The sequence below is a fragment of the Tiliqua scincoides genome, chromosome 3 (assembly GCF_035046505.1).
Source record: "Tiliqua scincoides isolate rTilSci1 chromosome 3, rTilSci1.hap2, whole genome shotgun sequence".
Classification (NCBI taxonomy): Eukaryota; Metazoa; Chordata; class Lepidosauria; order Squamata; family Scincidae; genus Tiliqua; species Tiliqua scincoides.
Genome location: NC_089823.1, coordinates 195194704 through 195218147, shown reverse-complemented (window position 1 = coordinate 195218147; position 23444 = coordinate 195194704). Strand labels below are relative to the sequence as shown.

The 23444-nt window shown below is 40.8% G+C and overlaps 1 protein-coding gene across 5 annotated transcripts in view; it reads right to left on the bottom strand.

Annotated features, from left to right (window-relative positions):
• STAG1 (STAG1 cohesin complex component) overlaps positions 1–23444 on the bottom strand; it is a 168568-nt gene that overhangs the window by 15609 nt on the left and 129515 nt on the right. For all 5 annotated transcript variants that reach the window (XM_066622397.1, XM_066622401.1, XM_066622399.1 and 2 more), the window contains exons 12-24: positions 21354–21433; positions 18276–18383; positions 16664–16778; positions 14858–14975; positions 13738–13841; positions 12090–12182; positions 11908–11997; positions 11537–11740; positions 7773–7843; positions 7422–7509; positions 5781–5861; positions 3746–3838; positions 1310–1484 (exon numbers count right to left, since the gene is read on the bottom strand). In XM_066622397.1, the coding sequence (XP_066478494.1) occupies positions 1310–1484; positions 3746–3838; positions 5781–5861; positions 7422–7509; positions 7773–7843; positions 11537–11740; positions 11908–11997; positions 12090–12182; positions 13738–13841; positions 14858–14975; positions 16664–16778; positions 18276–18383; positions 21354–21433 (1420 nt within the window). The remainder of the gene's footprint in view (positions 1–1309; positions 1485–3745; positions 3839–5780; positions 5862–7421; positions 7510–7772; positions 7844–11536; positions 11741–11907; positions 11998–12089; positions 12183–13737; positions 13842–14857; positions 14976–16663; positions 16779–18275; positions 18384–21353; positions 21434–23444) is intronic.

Below are 23444 nucleotides of genomic sequence, written 5' to 3'. Positions count from 1 at the left end.
TTGTCAACTAACCTTTCAGGGTACTTTGCTTTGCCTCTCCGCCCCAGTGCCCAACCCTTCATCTTAACCATTTCTGCCTAGCCCACAGGTGTATACTGCACAATGATCCCTTCTGCATATATGCAATGTTGGGCAGAAATGGCTTAAGAAAGGCAGGTTAGCTCCCCTGCCCCGCTCCCTTCCAGGCTATTGACTCAAGAGCAGTAAGGCAATAAGACATGAAGTAGGGCTTATTTCATAGTCCCTTTTCCACCTTTGACCTTGACTGGTGTGCAATTGTGTGTGTATAAAAACTTTTTTATATTTTTGTACATTTTTGTTGGAAGTCTGAGATCAGCCTCAAGCCTCTTCCCAAGGCAAATTCCCTTGGCAGATCCTGCAATCCACAGAGTTGAGAAACATCTTCCTTTGGAGATTCTGAGTGCTGGTCAACAGCTCTTGTTTGGCAGGAGAGTGAGCAAGTGGGCAAAGTTCCTAGGCTTACCCCTTGCCTGAAGCCTTAGGTGTACGGGTTAGAGTCATTCCCACCCAGTTTTTTTTGCTGCTGCCCAAACCTCCAAAACTTCTTTCCTTTCTAACTCTTCTCATTTTCCTTCTCCCCTCTTTCTCTTTAGCACCTTCAAAACTTTCCAAGTTCCTCTGAGAAGCCTAGCTAATCCGTACATCCTTTCTCTCCCCTGCATCCTCCCCTCTTCTGCTCCTTCTCTTCTCCACTCTCTTTGTTTCTCCTCTGTCTAACCACTTTCCTCAGGACTCCATTGGTGGTATGATTATTTGCTTTTTTCTTATTATCGTTAGAATGCTCCCTGTCTAGAGTGTGTGTAAGCTAACTGAGTTAGCCCAATACAAACTCTTTATTTTTTTTTTGCTTTGGAGCACTTTAGTAAACTGTAGTGCAACTTCTCCATTTCCCTTTCACTGCCAAATGATACAGTAGTTGACCATTACACTAGATCCCTGCACACTATTGTTTTCCCATGTACATGGTAAATATGTTTTAAAATCATCACTGGTAACAAGGTAGGCAACAAAACAATGTTGGAAGGATAATATGACATGTGCTTTGCAGAACAGAGGAGACTAATTATGTTAAGAAGCTTGTTGTAAACTCTAAAATACATGAATTACTCATGATGTGACATTTTTACACATTTGTAAAGTAATGTGAGGAAGGAATTCGAACATAAAAACACTGCAAAGGAAAGATGCACCAAATAAGGTGAACATATGTACTACTAGCTAGCCAAATGAAACTACAAGAGATGGTATTTTCTTTGCTATTTTTGAGTACAAATCAGTCAATACATACCCATGCTCTGGTTCTCATCATCCTGGTCAATGAAGACATGGTCCATTACAAAGTTAAGGAGTTCTGACTGGAGGCATGAATCTGGGTTAAAAACCAAAGGCTGAAGACCCTCTCTGCCTCCACTCATCAGCTGGTGGCTAAAAATCATCAAGAGGTCACAGAGCAGCATAAACGCCTGGAATTTAAGATTTCTGCTGTCACTACCCAAGCATCAAGAAAAGCTTAAATATACAGATTTCCAGTAAAGTTTCCAAATCTCTTCAAGATAACACAATAAGCTGGTGGACCACATCATTCAGTTGTAAGAGTGAAGCAATTTCAGAAAAACACGAGCAACAGTGGTATTAGGTGACTGGCAGTAGGAAAATCGCGGACAGAAAAGGACATAGGGATGGAAAAAGGAACTGAACTGTCCCCTCAATTCTGAAAGGGTAACTAGTTCTATAGGAGCATCAGCATTTTGTTTTACATGAACATGGTGAGAACACAATTTAAGCAATGTTTGAAAAAGTTTCAGGATGTAATTAAATTAATTCAATGCATTTTAAATATTCATACCCTGTTTTTAATCCCAGAGTAAGGAGTTTCACAACTTAAGCACTGCCATAGAGAAGGCTCTCTTCCATATGCATCTACAGAAATTCCCCACTTATGAACGTTCAGCTTACGAACACAGCTTGTTGCGGTTTTCGTCGCCAGAAGTATTGTGAGGGGCCCTGAAGGACTCCAATCCAGCCACTGTTGCTGTCTGGGGAAATTAACTGGTGATTCTCTTGTGGGACACCAATGGGAGGCTTTCTGCCTTTGAAAGGGGCCGTTTAAAAGGGCAGAACTGGGCTGTTCACTTCTGATCATGATGATGTTGGACTTAAGAATAGATTCCCAGAACCTAACCTGTTTAGGTGAACGTCTGTACCTCTGAAACTGACAAAACATCCAGGAGACCCTTTTCAGATGATATTATAGTAGTCTTGTACTGGGAAAGTAGATTTTTTAGATTGAGCCCAAGACATTTAAGATTTAAAAACCAATAGAATAATAGAAGTGGAAGGAACTTATAGGATCACTGAGTTTAATCCCGGCCAATGCAGACTGCCCACAACTGCAACATCTCCAACAGATGGCTATTCAGCTTCTGCCTAAAGACCTCCAACAATGGTGTTTACTACCTTCTGAGACAGACTGCTACTGCTGAACACTTTGTTCTGTTTGGAAGTTCTCCCTTGTAACTCAAATCAATTTGTCCTGGTCCTTCCCTCTGGAGCAACAGAGAACAAATCTGCTCCCTCTTCCATGTAAGCCTCTCAGATATTTAGATAGTTAAGTCACTCCTTAACGATCTCTTCCCCAAAATAAAGATGCCCGACTCCTCACAGGACATGGTTTTTAGCCCCTCAGTATCCTGGTCAACCTGCTCTGGTTTGTCAAAATCTCTCTTGAACTGCAGCACCCAGAACCGGACACAATATTGCAGAAAGGATCTGACTAAAGCAGAATACAGTGGTACCATTACTTCTCACGATCTGGATGCTATACTTTTGTTGATGCAGCCTAGAATCACATTCACCTTCTTTGCTGCTGCATCACACTGCACTCACGATTTAGCTTGTTATCTACTAAAATGCACAGGGTAGTCAAATGTATTACTGCTCAGGCAAGCCAATCTTGTGCACACTCTTCTGGTTTTTTTGCTACCCAAATGTAGGGCTTTGAATTTATCCCTGTTGAAGTTCATTTTGTTTGCATTTGTCCAATCTTCTATTCTGTCAAGGTCATCATGGATCCTTTCTTATCTTCTAGGTATTATCTATTCCTCTCAGTTTGGTGTCATCTGCAGATTTGATGAACATTCCTTCTATCCTCTCATCCAATTCATTCCCTCCAATTCCCTCATCCAACAGTGTAAAAATACTGAACCACACTAGGCTCAAGACAGAGCTCTGAGATACCCCATTCATCACTTCCCTTCAAGGAGACAGAGCTGTTACTCTCTGAGTATGGTCACTCAGAGAGCCAGGGATCCATCCAACAGCAGTAGCATCTAGCCCACTTCTCACCACAAAGATGTTGAGCAGCACCTTCTCAAAAGCCTTACTGAAATAGAAATATATTATGTCCACCACATCCCCAATATACTGAATTAGTCACAGTATCACTGAAGGAGTTCAGGTTCATCTGGCAAGACTTGTCCTTGAGAAAATCATGCTGGCACTTAATGACCACCCTCCTTTCCAAATGCTCACAGACAGGCCACTTAATGATTTGTTCCAGCACCTTCCCAGGTATCAACATCAAGTTGACCAGTAGGAAGTTGCCCATATCTTCTTTTTTCTCCTTCAAGAAAGGGATCACATTAGCCCACCTTCAGTGTCCCAGTGCTCCAGGACTAGAATAAACAGACTAATTCAGGTTGGAAATAAATTGTGTTTCATTTACCTGTTCCTTTACTGGTGTGTTGACATTTGACAGACACTGTTGGCAGACAGCCAAAAACGATTTTACTGTCTTCCTCAACACCAACAAATCTTCCTAGAGCAAACATTAAAAATAGGTTATTGCTTACATATTAACATTTGTCAACTCAAGAAAAAAACAACTATAAATAGATGACAGCAGCATTATCCAACAAGGCCCTAGTCAATCAAAATCGTGACACAGAAACAAGAGAAATAAAGTCAGATTTCAAAGAGGCATAAAAGGTTGATGGAACACAGAAACAGTGACTTATGTTTTCTGAAATATGTTAAAAAGTCAAATGAGGAGATGTAAAGGAGACATGGAAACAGTTTTGTGCCAGATGAACAAGACTCCTGTAGAGTGGGTACAGGAGAAAGAATACAAACTTTTGTTTTCTTAATTGAAAAGCAGCAACAGGATTCTACCACAGTTTCAGTACATGGTTGGAGGTAAAGGTTGCAAATTTTCCTGTTGCCAAGATGTTTTGTATTCCAAAGTTAAAAAAAAAATAGGCAACTTGTATCTTTTTTCTTGTAGGCAGGAAAGCAGCTTGGAAAGGGGTTTATTTTGATTTGAAAATGGTAGGAAGAGGGTAAAACTCCCCAACCCACTCTACCCTTCCTGACTGACCTGTTGCTGTTTTTCAGTTTAAAATGTCCTGTGAGAGACATGTGAAACTCCCTCCTTAGGACAATGAAACTCTCCAGAATGGCAACCCAAGAAGTACATGGGTTTACTACCATAAGGTAATTTTGCCCCTCTAGCCACATGCAAGCAGAAGTATTTTGTTTGCATATGGGAGTATTGAATTTCACTTCATAGAGAGAATAATAATAAACACTGGTGATGATGTTTTGAACGGTTACAAGCACAAATCAGGGAGTTATAATTGTTGGAGATCAGATATTCCATCAATACCTTGACGGAAAGTTCACACATGTAACCAAACTTTCCTTGGCAACTCACAGCCCAATCCTAACCTGTGCTGCAAACAGATAGGCCGGCCGGCCGGCCTGCGCTGTATCCAGTGCAGGGCTGGGGCTGGCCACGGCGCAACTCAGAGTAAGGGGAATCAATTCCTCTTACCCCGTGTCGTGCCGCAGCTATTCCAATGGGAATACTCAGATCTGTGCCACCAAAATTGGTGAAGCAGATCTGAGCAAACAGGTGTATGGCTGGACTGCTCAGGAGTGGGGTTAGGATCCGGCCAAAGTGCCCACTCACTGCCCTCCCTCCCTAGAACCCCAGGATGGCAATCTGCCGCCAGTGCAAACTCACCTTCTGCTGGCACTGGGGAGGCTGGATTTGGCCTCGGGAGGCTGGCATACATTTGTGTGCCAGACTGCTGATTCCTGAGTTGTTGCAGATGTGCCTTACGGCACATTGCAATACCTCCGAGCCAGTGCAAGGAGCTTGTGCTGGCCTAACAGGGGTTAGGATTAGGCCTTCAGTTCCTTTACAACAGATACATGGTGGCTAACTACAGGGTTAAGCCCTCTCCAACTAGTTTAGATGCAGAGAACAAGAACTTCAGCTAAGAAATGATATACAAAACATGCATTAAACGTTTGACACTAGTTTCCAAACATATTCATGCAACTGACCTGGCTTTTTTTGGGACTATAATACTGACTCAGGCCACATAAATTTTGCTGTAGCTTGTGTTAGTTTTTCCCCAAGTGAGGGCAGTTAGTAGAACAAGTAGATTCTAATGATAAATATTGCTTGGGCGATAGGAGTAGCAACATCCAGCTAAGATGTTATTGTCTGGAAGACTTTAGCAGGACACAGAAATACAAATGGATTAATATTCCATACATGGGACAGACTACCAACTTCAAATTAAGTCACTCTTGTACCTCTAATTTATTCACAATTGCAGGACTAGGCCCAAGTGCCAAGATACTAAAAACCAACCTATGCAATTATATGCAGAAACAAAGAGTAGAGCACTGTTAAATCAAATTCAGTGTAAATTGCTTTCAGAAATATTGGCATCCAAAAGATCTCTTACTTTTGAAGGTGATCCTTCTGTGATCTTCACCAGCTGCCAAAGAATAGAATAATGGGAACACTGAAGAGCCTGAACCACTATCTAAAACAAAGGGACATAAAATGAAGATGCAAGGTCCAGTGTTCAAGCAATTTGCAGAATATTTTCAAGTAACACTTTTATTAGTTTAGCATACTTTTATCTAAAGGGCCAGCTTAATTGTCTTTGGAGGAAAAACCGTTGAAAGGTGGAAAAGAAAACCAAGTTAAATGAGAGCCTTGTCCTATACAGTTGTGTGATAGGCAAGTTTTAAACAAAATAACCACATCACAGTATTTGAGCATTTCCACTTTAAAACTTGATGCTAAATTCTTAAACTGGAATTTAGACTGATAATATGAACACCGATTGCTAGGACAGAAGATTTAACGCCTCCCTGACTGACCTCAAGGAGGCATCACAGAATGAGAATGATCCTTTTCTACACTCAAGGCAGCTAATCATTAAATTTATCTTCGTTCATCTCTACCATTGTTTTGTCTGTGGTGCTAATGTAAAAGTTCTGCTTACAATCCTGAGTTTGCATTTTGTCACAGCTCCAAAAATCCCACATGTAGTATAACTGCTGCTGTGCATTTCATACATGTAATCAATGTGCTGTTCTTCTGGTAATATCTATCCACTGCTTTTTTTTATAATCGTTGGATTGTTTCAGATCTGAAGTTCAAATTTTTACTGTATGACTCATAGGTGTGGTGGGTGCTTTTTACTAATTGACTTATGGGCTATCAAAACCTAGCAACTATGGTTTGGATCCCACAAACCACTTGGGTTTTTCCTGTTGCTTCTCTCCTGCAGCAACATCCTATTCTCCCCAAAAGTCCTCCCTGTCAGAGGACTTCCCATACTGAGAAACAATGCAGTGTAGTACACAGTGTAGAGTAGAGGTTAGAGCAGCTATTTTCAACCTTTTTCATCTCATGGCACTAAAATTTTCATCTCATAGCACTAAAATTTTCAGCATTTATCATGCCTGCTGAGGGCCAGAAGTGATGTCATTAGGCAGGAAGTGTTGTCATTAAACACGTCATAACCAGAAATAAGCACTTTTTTCTCACTTAGGAACACATTAGCTGCAAATGACAGATGTAAGCATATCCCCCCATCAGCCAAGGATCCAGCACCCACATTCGCAAAATCCTCCTTCTGAGAAAAGATGGAAGCAAAGCAGGAGTTGAGCAGCTCCACTTCTTTTTGTTTCCAGATACCAATTTGCCATCCTTATCAAGGAGCAATCCCACCCTTCATTTTTCTTCCTCTTTCCTTGGGCATATATAATAAAACCTTTTTTGTTATCTTGTTATATCCCTGCCGAGAAATGAATGCTTTTGGAACAACCATTGTTTATCGATACAAACAGCTTTATGCATTTTTATGTTCTAAAAGTAGTGCATACTGTTTATTATTGCTACATGAAGAAAAGTGAACTAATTGGATGACAACAGAATGGCTAAAACTCACATTTGCTCCTCCAACATTTATAAAACAATAATTAAAAATGTGCTTGAATTTACATCTTGAAGTCATGAATCAGAGCATGTCTTATTTTGCATTTGGTTTTTCTTTAAATAAATTTTTGTGTCTTATGTTTAACATAATTACCTGCTCTGGCATAGCTCCATGTTCAATACCTGTCCTCAGTAATCTGTAGCAGTTACTAAACAAATCCCATTTTGTAAGATCATGAGCACTGAAAGAAGTAGTAAGAAACATTAGCATACTGGATTAAAACGTTAGAAAGTCATTTATCACAATGAATACAATCAATACCATGATTAGGTGGACTGATAACTCCACTGTATATAATATCTTGGTATAAGATGTGGATTGATTCAGAACGTATGCTTCAGATTAGTCACGTTTAGAAATTATACACTTTATTTAACAGATTCCAACACAGTTTCAAATCTAATTCCAAATTAGTTTGACTTGGCTTACGAAAAAGCTACGTACTTGTGAAATGACGTTAATCTCTTTAAAGTGGAAAGAACATTATATATGTCGTCATCATCAGCTTCTTCTCCCTGAAAGTGGAACATACTAAATCCAGGATTGAGCAATTTATGAGACTACATTCATGCATTTAGACTCCACTACTTAAACCAGTGATGATGCCAAAGAATGAGAGTTCTCCTCCCTCCCCTGAAACTAATTCCTCCAGTTTCAACCCCCCCATCGCACAATCTATTACTAGATATTTCTGGTGACTAAGGTTTAGATCCCAAGTCATACCAATCACAATGGGCTTAGTACAATAAATAACACCATTTCCTTTCCCAGCAAACGAATCTGCTGCTGTAGCATCCGGGAAATCTCACTGTGGGACCTCCGTTCAGCACTGTCACACCTGTGCTCCAGGTTGTCAGATCAGTGCAGACAGGCAGCCCAATCCTGAGCTGCCCAGGCACACGGCTGCCACCACATCCTGCGCACCTCAGTCTGCCACGGTGCAGACTGAGACTTTCATCCCTTTCTCCCAGGTAAGGGAAGCAGCCCCACAATGGGGCTACTCACTTTACCGCCGAGTAAGGTAAAGCCATTTGTGTAGGGTGCTGAACCCTATACAAACGGACAGGATCCGGTGCAGCGGAGTCCCATTGGACCTGCCTCTCTGCTTCCCCACGCCCTCCCCCTAGTACGCCTCCTGCCTGCCCTTTCTCCACCCCCACCTTCCCGTCACGCCTCCCACCCGCCCTCTCTCTGCCCTCCCCATGCCTCCCCCGTACCTGGAACGCTTCCTCCCTGCCCCCGCTTACCGTGCCGCGGCTTGGCAGGTTGCGAGACTGCCAAACAACGGAGGACAGGTGCCCGCCAGGCACTAGTCCAGCACCGGCCAAACACAGGTGCTGGCCCAGCAGTAAGCCTTGCAGACGTGTCTTATAGCATGTCTGCGACAGTACGCTCTGGCAAAAAGCCAAAGCACCGAGCTCAGGATTGGGCTCTACATCTACTATGAATCCCTGTGCTGCTATGCTGAAGATCTAATGGAAGACCTTACTGAACATTATGCATCCCAGGGACCAACTGAAATACAGGATGTGATCTAATCTGACAATGTTGTAGTACAGGCAAGTAGAAAAACAAGCCTTTTAAAATTTGAAAAATTCTTAGTTTAAAAAGTGAAAATCTTAATTCAAAAAGTGAACGGCATTTGTGGCATTGTTGAGTAGCCTCACAAACTTAAATTACTACTAGTATAAAACTGGAGAAGAGACATAATTAAATGTGAGCAATACCAAAATAGGGACTCTGCCTTTGACCATTTAAAAGGCAGGGGGGCATGCAGCAATGTGATCCCCAAGATTGCACTGCTGCTAGGGCCTCTCTTTTACTTACAAAACAAAGCAGCAGCCTCCCAGGGATGTGGGGAACCCTGAAGAAGCCTCTGCGGAGAATGTGAAAATGATTACAACTCACTTCTGGTTTCACAATCGAAAACTGGAAGTGGGTCATGATCGTTATTTTCACTTTCTCCATGGCTTGGGGAGACCTGCGGAGGCTTCTGTGGGGCTCCCGACACCCCAGGAAGTGGCTGCTTCATTCAGTAAGTAAAAGAAAGCCCCTGGCAGCGGTGCGATCCTAGGGAATCATATCGCTGCATTCCCCCACAAGGTCTTACGGTAGATCCTGAACTCCAGGAGAGTTTGGGAATCGCAGGATTAAGGCATAGCTGCTGAATGTTTACATAAAAATGCCTTGCCTTTACACAAGAAACCATCTACTTAAAGTCCTTAATATTTAAAAGCCACTGGTTCCTCCAAACCAGTGGTTTTTAATGTTTTTGGGGGTCACAAACCCTTTGAAATCTAAAGAAAGCTACGACCATTCTCCACAGAAAAATGCACACTATTACATACAAAAAAAAAACCTTTTTGCACCCAATTCACAGACACCTCCAAAGCCTACATATGGACCCCCTAGGGATCTAAGAACCCAAGGTTAAGAACCCCTGCTCCAAGCAACCTACCCACTTTGTCTCTAGGTGAGCATTCCCACATTTCTCAAATACAGATAACTCTTTGCAAGAAAAACAAGTACATCAAATTCACTGGAAGCAACAACATTGGAATTTTAATTTTGTTGCATCAACATCACTATATAATCTGCAACTAACTGAACCACAGGATCATTAGAAATGATTCCATCTTTCTATTTGTGCTCTGTGGTAAATATGTTTGTGTTGTTTTTCCACCCACCTCTGCCTATTACACCCCAAATACAATAGAAACTTATTTCTCATTTGGTGTTTTGGGACATAAACCAAAAATAAGTACCGTAGACACTCGCCTATAAGTCAATCCCACAGTTGAGTCAAGGGCAGGTTTTGAGTCAACAATCATGGAATTTTCTATGACCCTCGGATAAGTCGGGGGTTAAACTTAGGGGGGTGTCTGACTATAGTTTTGTCTGATTTTACTCGAGGCCAGATTCTGAAAAATAACCCACCACTAATTGTTACCTAAGAACTGTAGTCTCTAATTTATTAAAAACATAGTAAAAGATCATGAGATACATTTTTATTCTTTTTAAATTCTGGTCTTCATCACCTTTTTGTAAGCACTATCAGAGTAAGTGCACTGTAAACAACATACCAGTAAAACAGCAGTTCCCAACCTGGTATTCATGTACTCCCAGGGACACTCAACAGGACCTTTAGGGGTAATTGAAAAAGAATGGAATAATGGTAGAAAAAGGCAGGTCATGCTCCAGAATGCCTTGCAAGACAGGAATGCCTTCCATGGACCAGCAAGGCAGGAAGGAAGGTAGCTAGTTGGCTGTGAAAGCCCCACCAATAGCTAGTTTTTGGTCATCAATTCATGTATGAACCAGTTATTGAAAACCAGCACAGTAAAAAAGCTGAAACATAATATGGAAAGTGATCAACCACCCAGAATTTCTCAGCATACTTCTGGTGCAAAACAGTGCAAAGGCGGAGTCTTCTGTTCTTCAAACAGATAAAAAGAGAAAACACTGTGATAAATACATGAAGTTTGGGCTTTCATATAGAGGAAATGAGGGCTTGTATTATTAATTACAGACATTTTGCTAATATGAAGGGTACAATTTATGAAAATGGGCTGCCAAGGGATATGCAAGTGAAAAAGGTTGGGAACCACTGCAGGAGAACCATGAATCAAATCCACCTTTAAGGTGTCTGGTGTGTTAAGCCAGAAGCTCTACATACAACATACAACCCATATTACATAACAGGGAGTGTGCAATTCAATTCACAGCAGAGAGATGCAGCTGCACATATTTGCAACCCTTTTTACTAGACCCACTGCTTTCCATGGGTGTTATTCTTAAGTAAGGGTGCACTGAATTGTAGCCTGCTTCAAATGGAAAGGAGGATTCCCATCCTGGTGTTTCAAAAAACAGACCTGCTTTGCAAGCATTTGCAAAGCAAAAGCAAATGCTGCAGCAGAAGGAAGGAGAATAAAAGGTTAACAAATTGCTTTTAAGGAGCTGTGCCTGCCTGCTGCTTGAGAAACTTGGTGCCTGTCTGCCCTTGAGAAAGGAAACTTTTCAGAGTTGAAAGGCTTTGCCCTCTGACTGACCTGGAGATAAGGCAAAGTGATAATTTGAGCTTGATTACTTGGCAAAAATTTCACGTACTATAGGCGAGTATCTAGGGTAGTTGAAATTAGTAGTGTTCTGCTACTAATGAGGAGGAAAATATTTTAGTTGTAGGGGAATAAAGAAAGAGTCAAACAAACCTCATTTAACAAATCTTCTACAGAATGGTTGAATCGGTCCACAAATTCATCAATGAGCTGGCTGTGAGCTATGTCAACTCTGTTCTGAATAGTATATTCTTCGCTGCACAGAATACTATATGTTTTGCTGCAGGCTTCAAGAACATCTGATTCTACATGCTTTTCCACAACAAATTTAATCTGTTTCAACAAGGCATCCAAATGCTGTGGGAACAGAGAGGAGGCTCAGTTTCTTTTATGGCAAATTTCCCTATGTTTGGCACATCATTAAAGCACCACAAGATAGTAAACTAACACAAGAATCCTAACAATATGAATATGTTCCCAGATATTTGGGAATTAACCAAAGCAGCTATTTTGGCCTACTGTACCTTCTCCATTCTTCCTGTACTATAGATTTCCAAGTCAAAATATTGCGGGATTTGAAGAAGGTTTGCCACCTTCTCTGCATCAGCAGAATACTGGCAACAGAGAAAACAGGAAAGTAAATGTCCAACTTACGAAGAATAAACATACAACTAGTATTACGAAATAACATTATACAGAATATTACCTTTGACAGTAGCATGGGAAGTGCAATAATGAAGTGTTCTGTTAATTTGTTTCGGTCATCTATCTGAGTTTTCCTTTCTTTTGCTGTTAAAACCTATAAAAATGGTATATTACATCAAAAACAGCTACTGTGAATTCTGGACAGAAACTCTGCAAATGCTTTCAATTTTTACGCCGATTAGTGCAAATTAAAGTTACAGGAACACAAAGTGCCCATTGACCCAAAAGGCACCAAATGAATGCTGTAACAGTCTGAACTTTAAAATAAAAAAATTTATGTTACAGTACTTGAATGCTTTAAGAGGACTCCACTCAAAACCATATTAAAACTATGAACTTTCCAACTGGGATTACTTTAGTATAAATCATTAAAGTAACCCTTCTTCAAATAATTTATAAGTTGAACTTTCAGCATCTTTAATTTACTAGTTTAAGGATAAAATAAAATGGTAATACGGTAGTATATACTATGCAAATAGCACTCAGTGTTACATGGTAAAAGTGAGGTCTGAACCATGGAATGTTTTTTTCTGTGATGGGCTATATATATTTCAAGAGGAAGATACAGGAGGGCATATTCCAACTTCAACAGAACTTTAATTTTCTTTAATATTCTCCAGCACAGTAATTATCAACTTCGTTAGAGATCGTGAGATGATCAAGAGTAACTAATTGAGAGCACTTCACACTTTGTGACAGCCAGATACAGTAGCATTTGAACTATAAAATGTGAAAGAGAAACACGCATCTACAAACAGAATGCATCTCCGCCTGTGTTTAGAGAAAGTGCCTTTCCATTCATGTTCATCAAAACAAACAGACACACCTGTTCTGCACATACAGTGTGAACATGGTTGTGAATTCTCAATAACCAATGGAAATTTGCATGCCATAAGAATGTTTGCAGAAAGACACTATATGAAATGCCAGTAGTTTGTATTTTTCAGATACTGCTTCCGATTACAGTCAGCCCGCATCTTTCATATGGATTCAACTATACATGCTCAGCCACCCCCAAAAAGACAGAGAAAACAACAGTTTAATAGTACAAGCAACTCCATCCACCATTCCACTTACTCTGTTTATGCCCCAGAGAGAGTCTGAAATGGGAGAATGAAGCTGCTGTTCCCTTTGTTCCCGCATGTTTCTCATACTGTGCTTTTAGTTCTTAAAGAGACAGGACGTACTTGCTGGCTCCATAGTATATGCAATTTTGGCTTACCAACTGACCTCAAAATGTAACCTTCAGGTAAGATGTGGGCCACCTCTACGTGTTTTGAATTACTGGTTCCCTATTAAGAGAACCAATGTATGTCAATTCTTGGATAATGCCTTGGATAAGTATTTATCCATGCTAACTGAACAAAGAGCCATCTTTTAAAGCGGTGGTTCTCTTAAATTTACCAGGGCAACTGATGCTACTCATCCCAGCACAGCATCTTCCCAGTGACTAGCATCTCTCATGTCTTGCTGACATCTCTCAAGTCTTTTTTAAAAGAATGTGTACCCTTTTGGGGACAGGAAATCATGTCTTATTGATTTGCTATGTAACTGCTTGGGGAACATTTCAGCTGAAAACCAGTACATAAATATTCTAAATGAACAATACATTCAACTGTACAAAGTTCTGAGTGAAAAATAAAACTTACTCGTTTTCCAGTACCCCTGCCCACTGGAGGATGTGCTTCAGCAGCTTGTCGAATTGTACATACCATCAGCTCTATAAGTGCACTTTCCTGCCGATCAGACATTGCTATACACAGAGATAACAAAATCTTAAAAATGTATCAATAAAAGGCAGACAACAAATTATGAAAGATTTAGTGCACAAAAGGGCAACACAAATGATCTTTGAGTCTTAGTATAGCGGAGTCTTTCCACTGAAAATGCTTGGGGCTTTTTAATTTAGAGCTGTGGCCTCCAAATTTTTTGGGATGTGGGCCACACTAGATTTTTTTAAAGCGGTTTCAGATTGAAGAAAAAAAATGTACATTCAAAAAACCACCCAGCTGTGCCATTCTTAAATTAAATTGTAATTTAGATGTACTTGAAGAAAATTTTTCAATTATATCAAAAATCACTGCAATTTTTATTTTATAACACTGCAATTTTGGATTATACAAATTTACTTCAGAATTTGAGAGAGGTGTGGTACAGGTATAAAAAACACTTCCCTGGGACTTTCCCAGTTCCTTCTTTCTGTCATGAGAAAGCCTTCATCCAGCCTTCCACTTCACACCTAGCTAACCTCAATCATCCTGGGCTACAGCTGAGTTTTTAAACCCCTGCATTCCATACATACTCTTTTCTTCAGCCCCACCCTCTTGTTATTTGGTGTCCACACCATTGCTCTGAACTGTGCTTCACATTCTGAGTTTAGAGGTAGAGAAATAAGACTTCTGTTTTCAGATTTTTCTAGTAATCTGAGTACTTGGACTATGAAGTTACCAAAATCCGATTGCTGTAGCAGTATCTTTACTCCATTTGCTTATTTGTAAAAGTGATCTTGCATTAAATTAAAGATTTTAAAGAAGAACTTTATATCCTTTCAGTATAACTAATGTTGGAAGCTCTCCTAACAGAGGAATATCCTAAATTCCAATAAACTACAAATTAATCTGCAAAAGAAAGAAAGGAAGAAAGGAAGAAAGTCCTTGCACGAAATAGTACACTATTTCAGAAGAGGCATTTGAAGGGACATGTATTCCCAAGCCTCTAAAATTGAAGAGATCAGCACAGATATCACAAATCTATCATATGTGATAGTACCTTCTTCTCCTTGGACAGGTTCTTCCAGCAGCAATTCTGTCATGCATTCCCAGTCTTTTAACAGTTCTTGAGAGCTCTCCCATAAACTGTCCACCAAGTAAGCTGCATGTTCATGCAACTAGAAACAACACAGAATGACTTAGCAGAATGTTTCCCAGACACAAATTTGCCTGTACATGTGACACAATGATGGATATGCACAACTATTCCTTACTGTAGAAATTACAGTACAAGCAAATACCTGAATCACAATTATCAACACATTCTTGTAAAGGGTGCCACAAGAAGGGTAGCGCTAAACAGCTCTTACTGTTAACCCATTTCTGCCCAGCCCACAAGTGTACACATTTTATCCTTGTTGCATATATGCAATGTTGGGTTGAAATGGCTTTTAACCTGAAGATAAAAACACTTAGCACATGATAGAAAAGGACAGTGATGTTTATCCTTTCTAATCTATTCCTGAACAGTTCCAGTAAATCACACTGGCTTTGAAACAGAACCACTGGCTGCTGATGCTTCAGTGCAAACAAGGTTCTATTGCCAGTGACGGGATGAAAGATTCTTTTGTATTGCTCAACACTAGACCCTATTCTTTGAAAGACTTGTGCAGACCAAAAGGTAGCAAACTCACCTTCGTCCGCTGAACAAAATTTAGGGATGGAAAATTTTCACTTTTATTAGGAACAAAATCTTCACAGAGCAGTAACTGAGCCTTTAGTTACACTAAATTATGGAATCTGAAAAAGTCAGTGGCTCCCAAATTGTGAGCTGTGGCTCCTCGGGGAGTCGTGGAAACCAGCCAGGGGAACTGTGAAACCCTTGCAAAAAGCCTGCCACTCTATACAATGTATAGGGTTGTAGCCCTAATGGGGAACCCATGGCCAATGGCCCAGAAGGTCAAGGGAGCTGCCATTTGAAAGAGTTTGAGAATCATTGTGTAAAAGAGTTAAACAAGGAAAACAGATGTTTTAATAAGGACCTTGCATGTTTCAATCACTGTAAGAGTCTTTATAATTTCAGCTTCTTCCTTGGCTTCTTTGTCCCAGCATGCTTTGTTTAACACAACATCTTTTACACAAAACACCGTTCTAGGAGATATCTTGCTCTTTTTTTGTAATAGTATTGTAACAGATATACAGATGATTTCAGGGCACTGGCATTTCTGGGGGGGGGGGTCAGGGGAAGGCAAATGCCCCAAGGCACCACACCTGTGAGGCCTGTGGAGATGGCACCGTCACCCCTTCAGAGGGCTGGGGAGGCCTCACGCAGCATCCTCTGGCCCTCCAAAAGCCTTCTGAGGCCTCTGGAGGGCCATTAAACACTTTTTCTGGTTTTCCTGACCCTCCATCCCATATCATACTATATTAGGCATCATGTTTTCTGCATTTTGGTTGATTAATTTCTACATACACAATCCACATATATGAGAAGTTATGCAAAATTCAGTAGTAAGTTCACAAGCACACAGGCTTCTTTGAAAAAATAGAAATTGTAGGTCAAGACATTCCAGTGAGGGGGAAGGTCTTCACCTAGTGGTTTTGAACCACATCTTCTTGAGCCTCAGGACTGTAGTAATTTATAATATGAAACCAATTTAGGAAGTGACTTGCAACTCTATACTCATAGACATTTAGTATGTGCTTTTCACAATTCATTTCTAACAGCGATAGATCCATCATTTTTACAGTACCTAGAGACAAAACAAACGAGAGGACCCAAATCCTTTTTAGAACAATGTCACTAGTTTTTAGAACTAGTAACATGAGGTTCAATAATATGTAAGACCTTATAGCATAATTTTACCTCACTTTCAAGAAAGAAAAGAACCAGCATTCGAATAAGGTTCCCATTTGGACTGTTCCGTCCTCTCCTCTTGGCTAGTGCTTCTTCTGCTTGAGGGTCATGCCGGCTAAATAGTCTAGAAACGGAAGACAGCACCTTTCAATAAGTTTGATGTCTTGGGTTGCAATTCTATACACACTCTCCTGGGAGTAAGCACTAATGAACACAATGGGATTTATTTCTGAGTATACATGCGTAGGATTGCATTGTCAGTCTTATAGGTGACACTGCAGAACAAATACAGGTGTGCCCCAGTATCCTCAGGGGTTCCATTCTGGAACCCCTTCCCCCCCACAGTTAAGTGAAACCGTGCATACCAAGAAAAGTCCCCCCCTTCCAGAGATGAGGGGAGCTCTGCTCCAGAGGATCTTCTGAGCCTGGCAGAGGCCACAGGCAGATGTAGGAGTGAAAAATGCGACTTTTTTTTTGATGCCTTATAAAGCATTAAAAATGACACTTTCAGGTTTTTCAAAAAAAAGGGAAATCACGTTTTTTTTAAAGCCTATGAGTCATTCTGAGCCCGGTAGAGGCCACGGGCAGACCCTCCAAAAGTGAGCAGAGCAGAACTCCCCTCACCTCTGGAGAGAATGCCATGGACCCAATTTGTGGGTAAGTGAAACTGTGGTTATGGGATCCGTGGATTCAGGGGCCCCTTATATATTACTTCATCAGGTCAAATAAAATCTACAGGGGTGGTCAATTTCACATATGCTGTTCTCAGCCCTCAATATTCATTCTATTAGAATGAAGCTGCCCCTCACAACATCAGAGTAGGGAAGCATTAAGAGCAACAAATTTGTGATGAAACTGCTTATTTAGTGAATGGATGTTCTGAATATAAGCTTTCCATATGATTAAATGTAATTGTGGTTTTAGAACAATTGTATATTATGTGAATACTTTACTATTAATATAGGACATTGAGTCTGCAAAATATTTTACAGCAATATCCATTCACCTTCACCAGCAATATCCATTCACCTTCTTGTGACGCTAGCCACTGACATTCTGTTTTACAAATATGTACTGAGGGTGAGATAGTAACTTGAAATACTTATGCATACTTGCCATACTTATGAAGTATGGAATCTGTAAAAAACAGTGGTTCCCAAACTGTGAGTTGTGACTCCCCTGGGAAGCTGTGGAAACTAGCCAGGGGAGCTGTGGAATTCTCACAAAAAACCTGCTGCCCTATACAATGTATAGGGTTGTAGTCCTAATGGGTAGCCATGGCCAATGGCCCAGAAGGTCAAGGTCCGGTCAAAAAAGGTGAAATGTACAGTTGAAATGTACTGAAAGCAAGATAGTAACTTGCCAAACTTATGCTAAGCTAAAGATCACACATCTGTTGGAATATAAGGCAAAATCCCCAACCTACATTCAAGTTAAATTGTCAATTTGCAAACAAATGCTTAAAGAGTAAGAAATTCCATTACAAGGAAATTAGCATGGCTAAGAGCCCAACAGGCAATATTAAGGACTTCTACAGCTATTTGACCACTGTATCCTTAATGGCAATTCTCTAGCTTCTCCAAAACATTTTGTTATTTTTCAGATAATTAACTAAGCTTACTTTTTGTGAAGGAACTCCCCCGCTGCTACTGCAACAGGCCGATGTGCAGAGTACACCAAATGATAAACATTCTCACAGTCTTCATTGGACAAAGCTTCTTCACTTCCACTGAAAAAGCCAGAACATATTCACCTGAATCAAATCACTCAGCTTCACCACCTCCCATTAAGTTACTTTTAGAACATAAAACACACACAAGTCCAATTGGGCCTGATTCAAAATTCAGAAATCAACAAAGTTTTTATATGAACTGAATCAGATACTAAAATATACTGTATAACAGTAAAAATAGTAGTGCCCCCCCAAATGATGGTTTTGTAGAATAAATAGGATGCTTGCCTTCATGTAAAATCTACTATGGGGCCCCCATATCTGTGGATCATGTATCCACAGATTCACTTAGGACACAATCCTAACCAGGTCTACTCAGGAGTAAGTTCTAGTTTGTTCAGTGGGGCTTACTCTCGGGAAAGTGTGGTTAGGATTGTAGCCTTATCCGCGGATTGTGTCTGCCCCCCGCCAGTGAGATCATCCCCATGTGCATCCCCTCTGGAGGTGAGGGAAGTTCTGCTCTTCTTACCTCCAGAGGCAAGGGAAGCAGAGCTTCTCTAGCTTCCAGGAATTCCAGAATGGAACTCCTGTGGATAAGGGGGCACGTCTGTATCTTGTCATAAAGAAGTACTTTTACAGAATGAATTGGTGCTTACTTTAAGCCATTTCTCTCCGACAATGCATATACACAACAGAGATCAAATGTGTACACCTGTGGGCTGGGCAGAAATGGGTTAAGGAAGGGCCACAGTTCAATGGTGGAGCACAAGCATTTGATGCAAGGTTCTGTAGCAGTCTGCAGTCTGTAGCAACTCTAGGTAGGGCTGAGAAAGGCCTGTCTGGAACCCTGGAGAGCTACTGCTCAGTGTGTAATACTGAGCTAAATGGACCAAAAGTCTTGACTAAATACAAGATCACTTCCTATGCAGCTGTCATAAGCAGACACGGTTCTAAAGAACAAAATTCTTTTCTACATCATTATGATATACAATGTGATTGGTTGTAGCTGAACTACAATGGGGAAAAGCCCTACAGTGACCAATCACACAGCCACTAAAAGAAACATAGCATGATATCCTGTGGTTGAATGCCCTCAACGAGTGTCTAACAAGTATTTATTTTGAGATATAAAGCTTGATCTGTGATTACTCTTTCACTGAGGCAAGAAAACTTAAAATCACCAGGTAAACGGCTGAACAGGGCCTAGGACAGATATGGTGAACAGATGAGCGGGGCCTAGGACAGCGCTTGAGGTAGCTAAGCCTCAATAGAGAAGAAAATTATATGCAATGATGCATAGAATAGCAATTATGCTCACCAAAGGTCCTTGGTTCTCAAGTGAACCATTTTACTTACAGTTCCCTTCACAATTATAAACATAGAGTGGGACTGGTGGGACTCCATTTGGTACATTTTTCATGATTCTTATTCAAATACACTAGGACAGTGGTTCCATTATAGTACCGAGACACACTTTTTAAAATGACACACTATTGGACCCACCGAGCTTTACAAGACTAAAGAAACAGTTTCACTCTACCAGCTGCTCAAGTCCCTGTTTGTTTGTTTTTCTCTTTCCTTTTTACTATGGTGGGGGGTGCCTTCTGGAGTATTTGTTGTGCTCCACATTCATTGGACTGGGATTATTCTGGTGGCTTTGCATTGCCCTTCACCTGGCTTTCAATAGGAGTTAAGGCAAGCTTGCCTACTCATGAGTAAACACACACATGCAGCTTCATTTCAGTTTCCATAGGGTTCAATACATTTTCCTTGTCAGTTGAGGGGGATTCCTTTTTTGAGAGTTTTTTGGGGCCTGCATTCATTGGACCAGGACCACTCTGGTGGTGGTGTGTTCCTCTAGGCCTGCCCTTTGAAGTGGACTGAGGGATGTTTGCCTACTAACGAGCAAACATACATATGCAGCTTGGTTTTACTTTCCATAGGGCTCAATACATTTTCCTTCTCAGCTATCAGCTTGTCAGTTTCACAACTCACCAACCACCACCCACTAGTGAGACCCAACCCACAGTTTGGCAAATATTGCACCAGAGGGTCTTAGTTGTTCCATCTTCAATTGTTGCTTTGCTTTTCATGTGTACAGTTCAGAACATGAAGTGAATTCAACAAATCTCATCTTAAGCTCTTGCATCTGAACTACAAATATGGAGTACTAGACCATTTTTCTCAGTTTTCTGGTAAAAGCTGATTCAATAAAATATACATTGCCTTAAGGATTTCTTGAGCCTATGCTGAAATGAAAGCACAACCACTTTAACTTTTTCCTCAGTCTCAATCAACCAGTTGGCTGCTATGCAAAACAAAATTGCTTGGACAAGGTATGGAATATCATGCCTGTGGTGCTATGAATTATTGCTTCTCTATTAATTCTTTTATCGCTAGAAGTCACAGATTACAGTCTGATCTCATAACCACAGTTAGAAGTCTGTGCAGGAAAAAGAGCGCACAAATTCCCTCTGCCATTTCCCTCATTTTCTGGTGGTACTTACACTGACACTATCCATGTTTAATGCTAACAAGGAACTGCCTTCAAAACCTGTGTCTCAAAATTCTAGGTTTTGAGGCAAAATTCTAGGCAAGAACAATCTAGGTTAACAGTAACAATGGTCAGCACCGATGCACACATAATGCAACACCATGGAATGAAGGAAGAATTAATGCAGGACAGAAGAGGAGGCAGACAGAAAAAAGCGTGAGCCTGCAACACAAAATCCATCTGCAAACCATTGTGTTTACAATGCTTTAGGAACTTTTGGACAGGGATATGAATCATATATAAATATATATTTATCTTTCTGCATGTTAAAAGCGAAGGGAAAGATTAAGTAATTATTTTGAAATTTATCATTTACATTTTATGGCAAAGGTGCCAACAGTATTAAACCCTTCTAAGATAGTCAATCTGCCACTTTTCTTGTAAATAAATTGTGATGTCACACATAAATACCACCAAAAATATCACTGATATTGCTGGAAAATATAAATTGTACTACTTTAAAATATACTTACTGAAGTATTAGTGTGACTAACCGAATGGCTTCTACAGCAACATCATATTCCTTATCAAGTGTCATTGATACAATGCGATCCTGAAAAACAGATAAATCATTCATATTTCAAAACCAACAACAGGAAGTTATTTAGAAAGAGTATTTAACAAAACTTTACCATCGTATATGACAAGCATGCAGGTAAAGATTCTATTCCAACAGAGGAGGAGCTATAGAGATGTAAAACTTTTATTTAGTAAAAGGTGCTGGGAGCATTAAAAAATCCCATTCAGGTAGGGCAAAGGCTAAAAGTGCTGTTACTGTAATTATAGAAATGGGTGTGTGTGTGGTGTTGGTGGTATCAAGGACAGTGTAACCTGGCATGCCACCTGACACTGCCAATTCTGCTATGATGCCCTGGAGAGAGAGAGAGAAAAAGAAGCCTCTTACTGTGCTCCATTGTGCAGTTTTCTCAAATCGAGAAGTGCCGTTTTGTTTCAAGGGACCATGTGAATGAACAGACTCCTTAGTTTGGGCACTCCTTTAAATAAAACTGGAAGCCCCACACTTATAGGTTTGAGAAAACCACATGATGGAGTATGGTGAGGAGGCAGATGATTTGCTTCTCACTTTAGTGAGCAGGAAGTAGACAAATGCTACAGCAAGCTGGAGGAAGGCAGCAGCAGAAGACTCAAGATGAAGGGCACCCCAAAACATTGCTCCTCCCCACTGCCCATCCAACATGAGCCACCGTTCCATCCATGGTTGGGCCAGCAGTGGAGGGTGTCCTGAATGGAGCTTCATATATTAAAAAGCAATGTCCTAATTGAGACAAAGCAAGAAAAGCTAAAAATAAGGGTGGGAGACACTTGATGATTAGTCACTGAAAAGGTGACTAAAAAAGATTTAAAAAAGGACAAGGGATCTCAGCAGAAAAAGAGATAGGATCTCAGCAGACCATTTCTTTTATAGAATCATGAAGATGGAATGTTATGGACAGCAATTTACATACCAACTGTGCACCAGGAGCAATCTAGCCATGAGGTCAGCTAAATTCATTGCTTCAGGTGGTGGGATGGAGAAAGCAGAGAGCTCATGGGAGATGCCCCCGCCTGCCTACCAGCTCCCCTTTCTCACCACCTGCCTTCCAGCCCAATTTTCCTTGAAGTGTGCAAGAGAAGGCTGGAGGGATGCATTACTGCCTCATTCTCCAATTCACCACTGCAGTTATGTTATCCTGACTGATCTCAGAGGAGAGCTTTGGAATAGTGCCAGAGTGGTCAGGTGGTGAGGAAGGTGTGGATCTCACTTTTGGTCACTCTACAAAAAGCAACAGCTAAAGAGAAAAAGGACTGTGAAATGTACACTGGTGGAAATGGCAAAAGTGCTGAGCTATGTGCCAGCAGGGTGGCAGATTGGTTTCTACCACATCTGCTGCATATGCTCAGAACCAACCTGATCACTTTAGGGCAGTGGTATTCAAGCTGGGGCGTCGCCTGAGGATCCTGGTCCCTTTCCCCATAAGAGGCGGGGGCAGCCAGGAGGCAGGGAGGAGGTAGCAGCACGATTCCTAGGATCGCGCCGCCCAGGTTCTTAAGAATAATAATAATATTATTTTTACCCCGCCTTTCTCCCCGAAGGGACTCAAGGCGGCTTACAACAGGTTAAAACAGATTAAAAACATAATTTAAAAACAGATAAAAGCATTTTAACACATATCATAAAAACAGTAGTCAGATAAAAAGTAGTCAGGTAGAAAGAGCATAGAGCAGCAAATCATAATAGCATCAGGCCTGTAACCAAGTATTTAAAAATATTAAAAGATGTTAAAAAGGCAGAGAACTCAGAAGGCTTGCTTAAACAGAAGGGTCTTCTGGCCTCGCCGAAAAGTCTCAAGAGAAGGAGCCATTCTCAAGTCAAGGGGAAGGGAATTCCATAGCATTAGTGCTGAGAAGGCCCTATTTCTTGCCGCTGCCCCACGTACCTCCCTAGGCGGCAGCACTTGTAAAAAGGCCTTCTCTGATGACCTAAGCAGACGAGCCGGATTGTAAGGGAGTAGGCAATCTCTAAGATACTCTGGCCCAGAGCAGTATAGGGTTTTAAAGGTCAA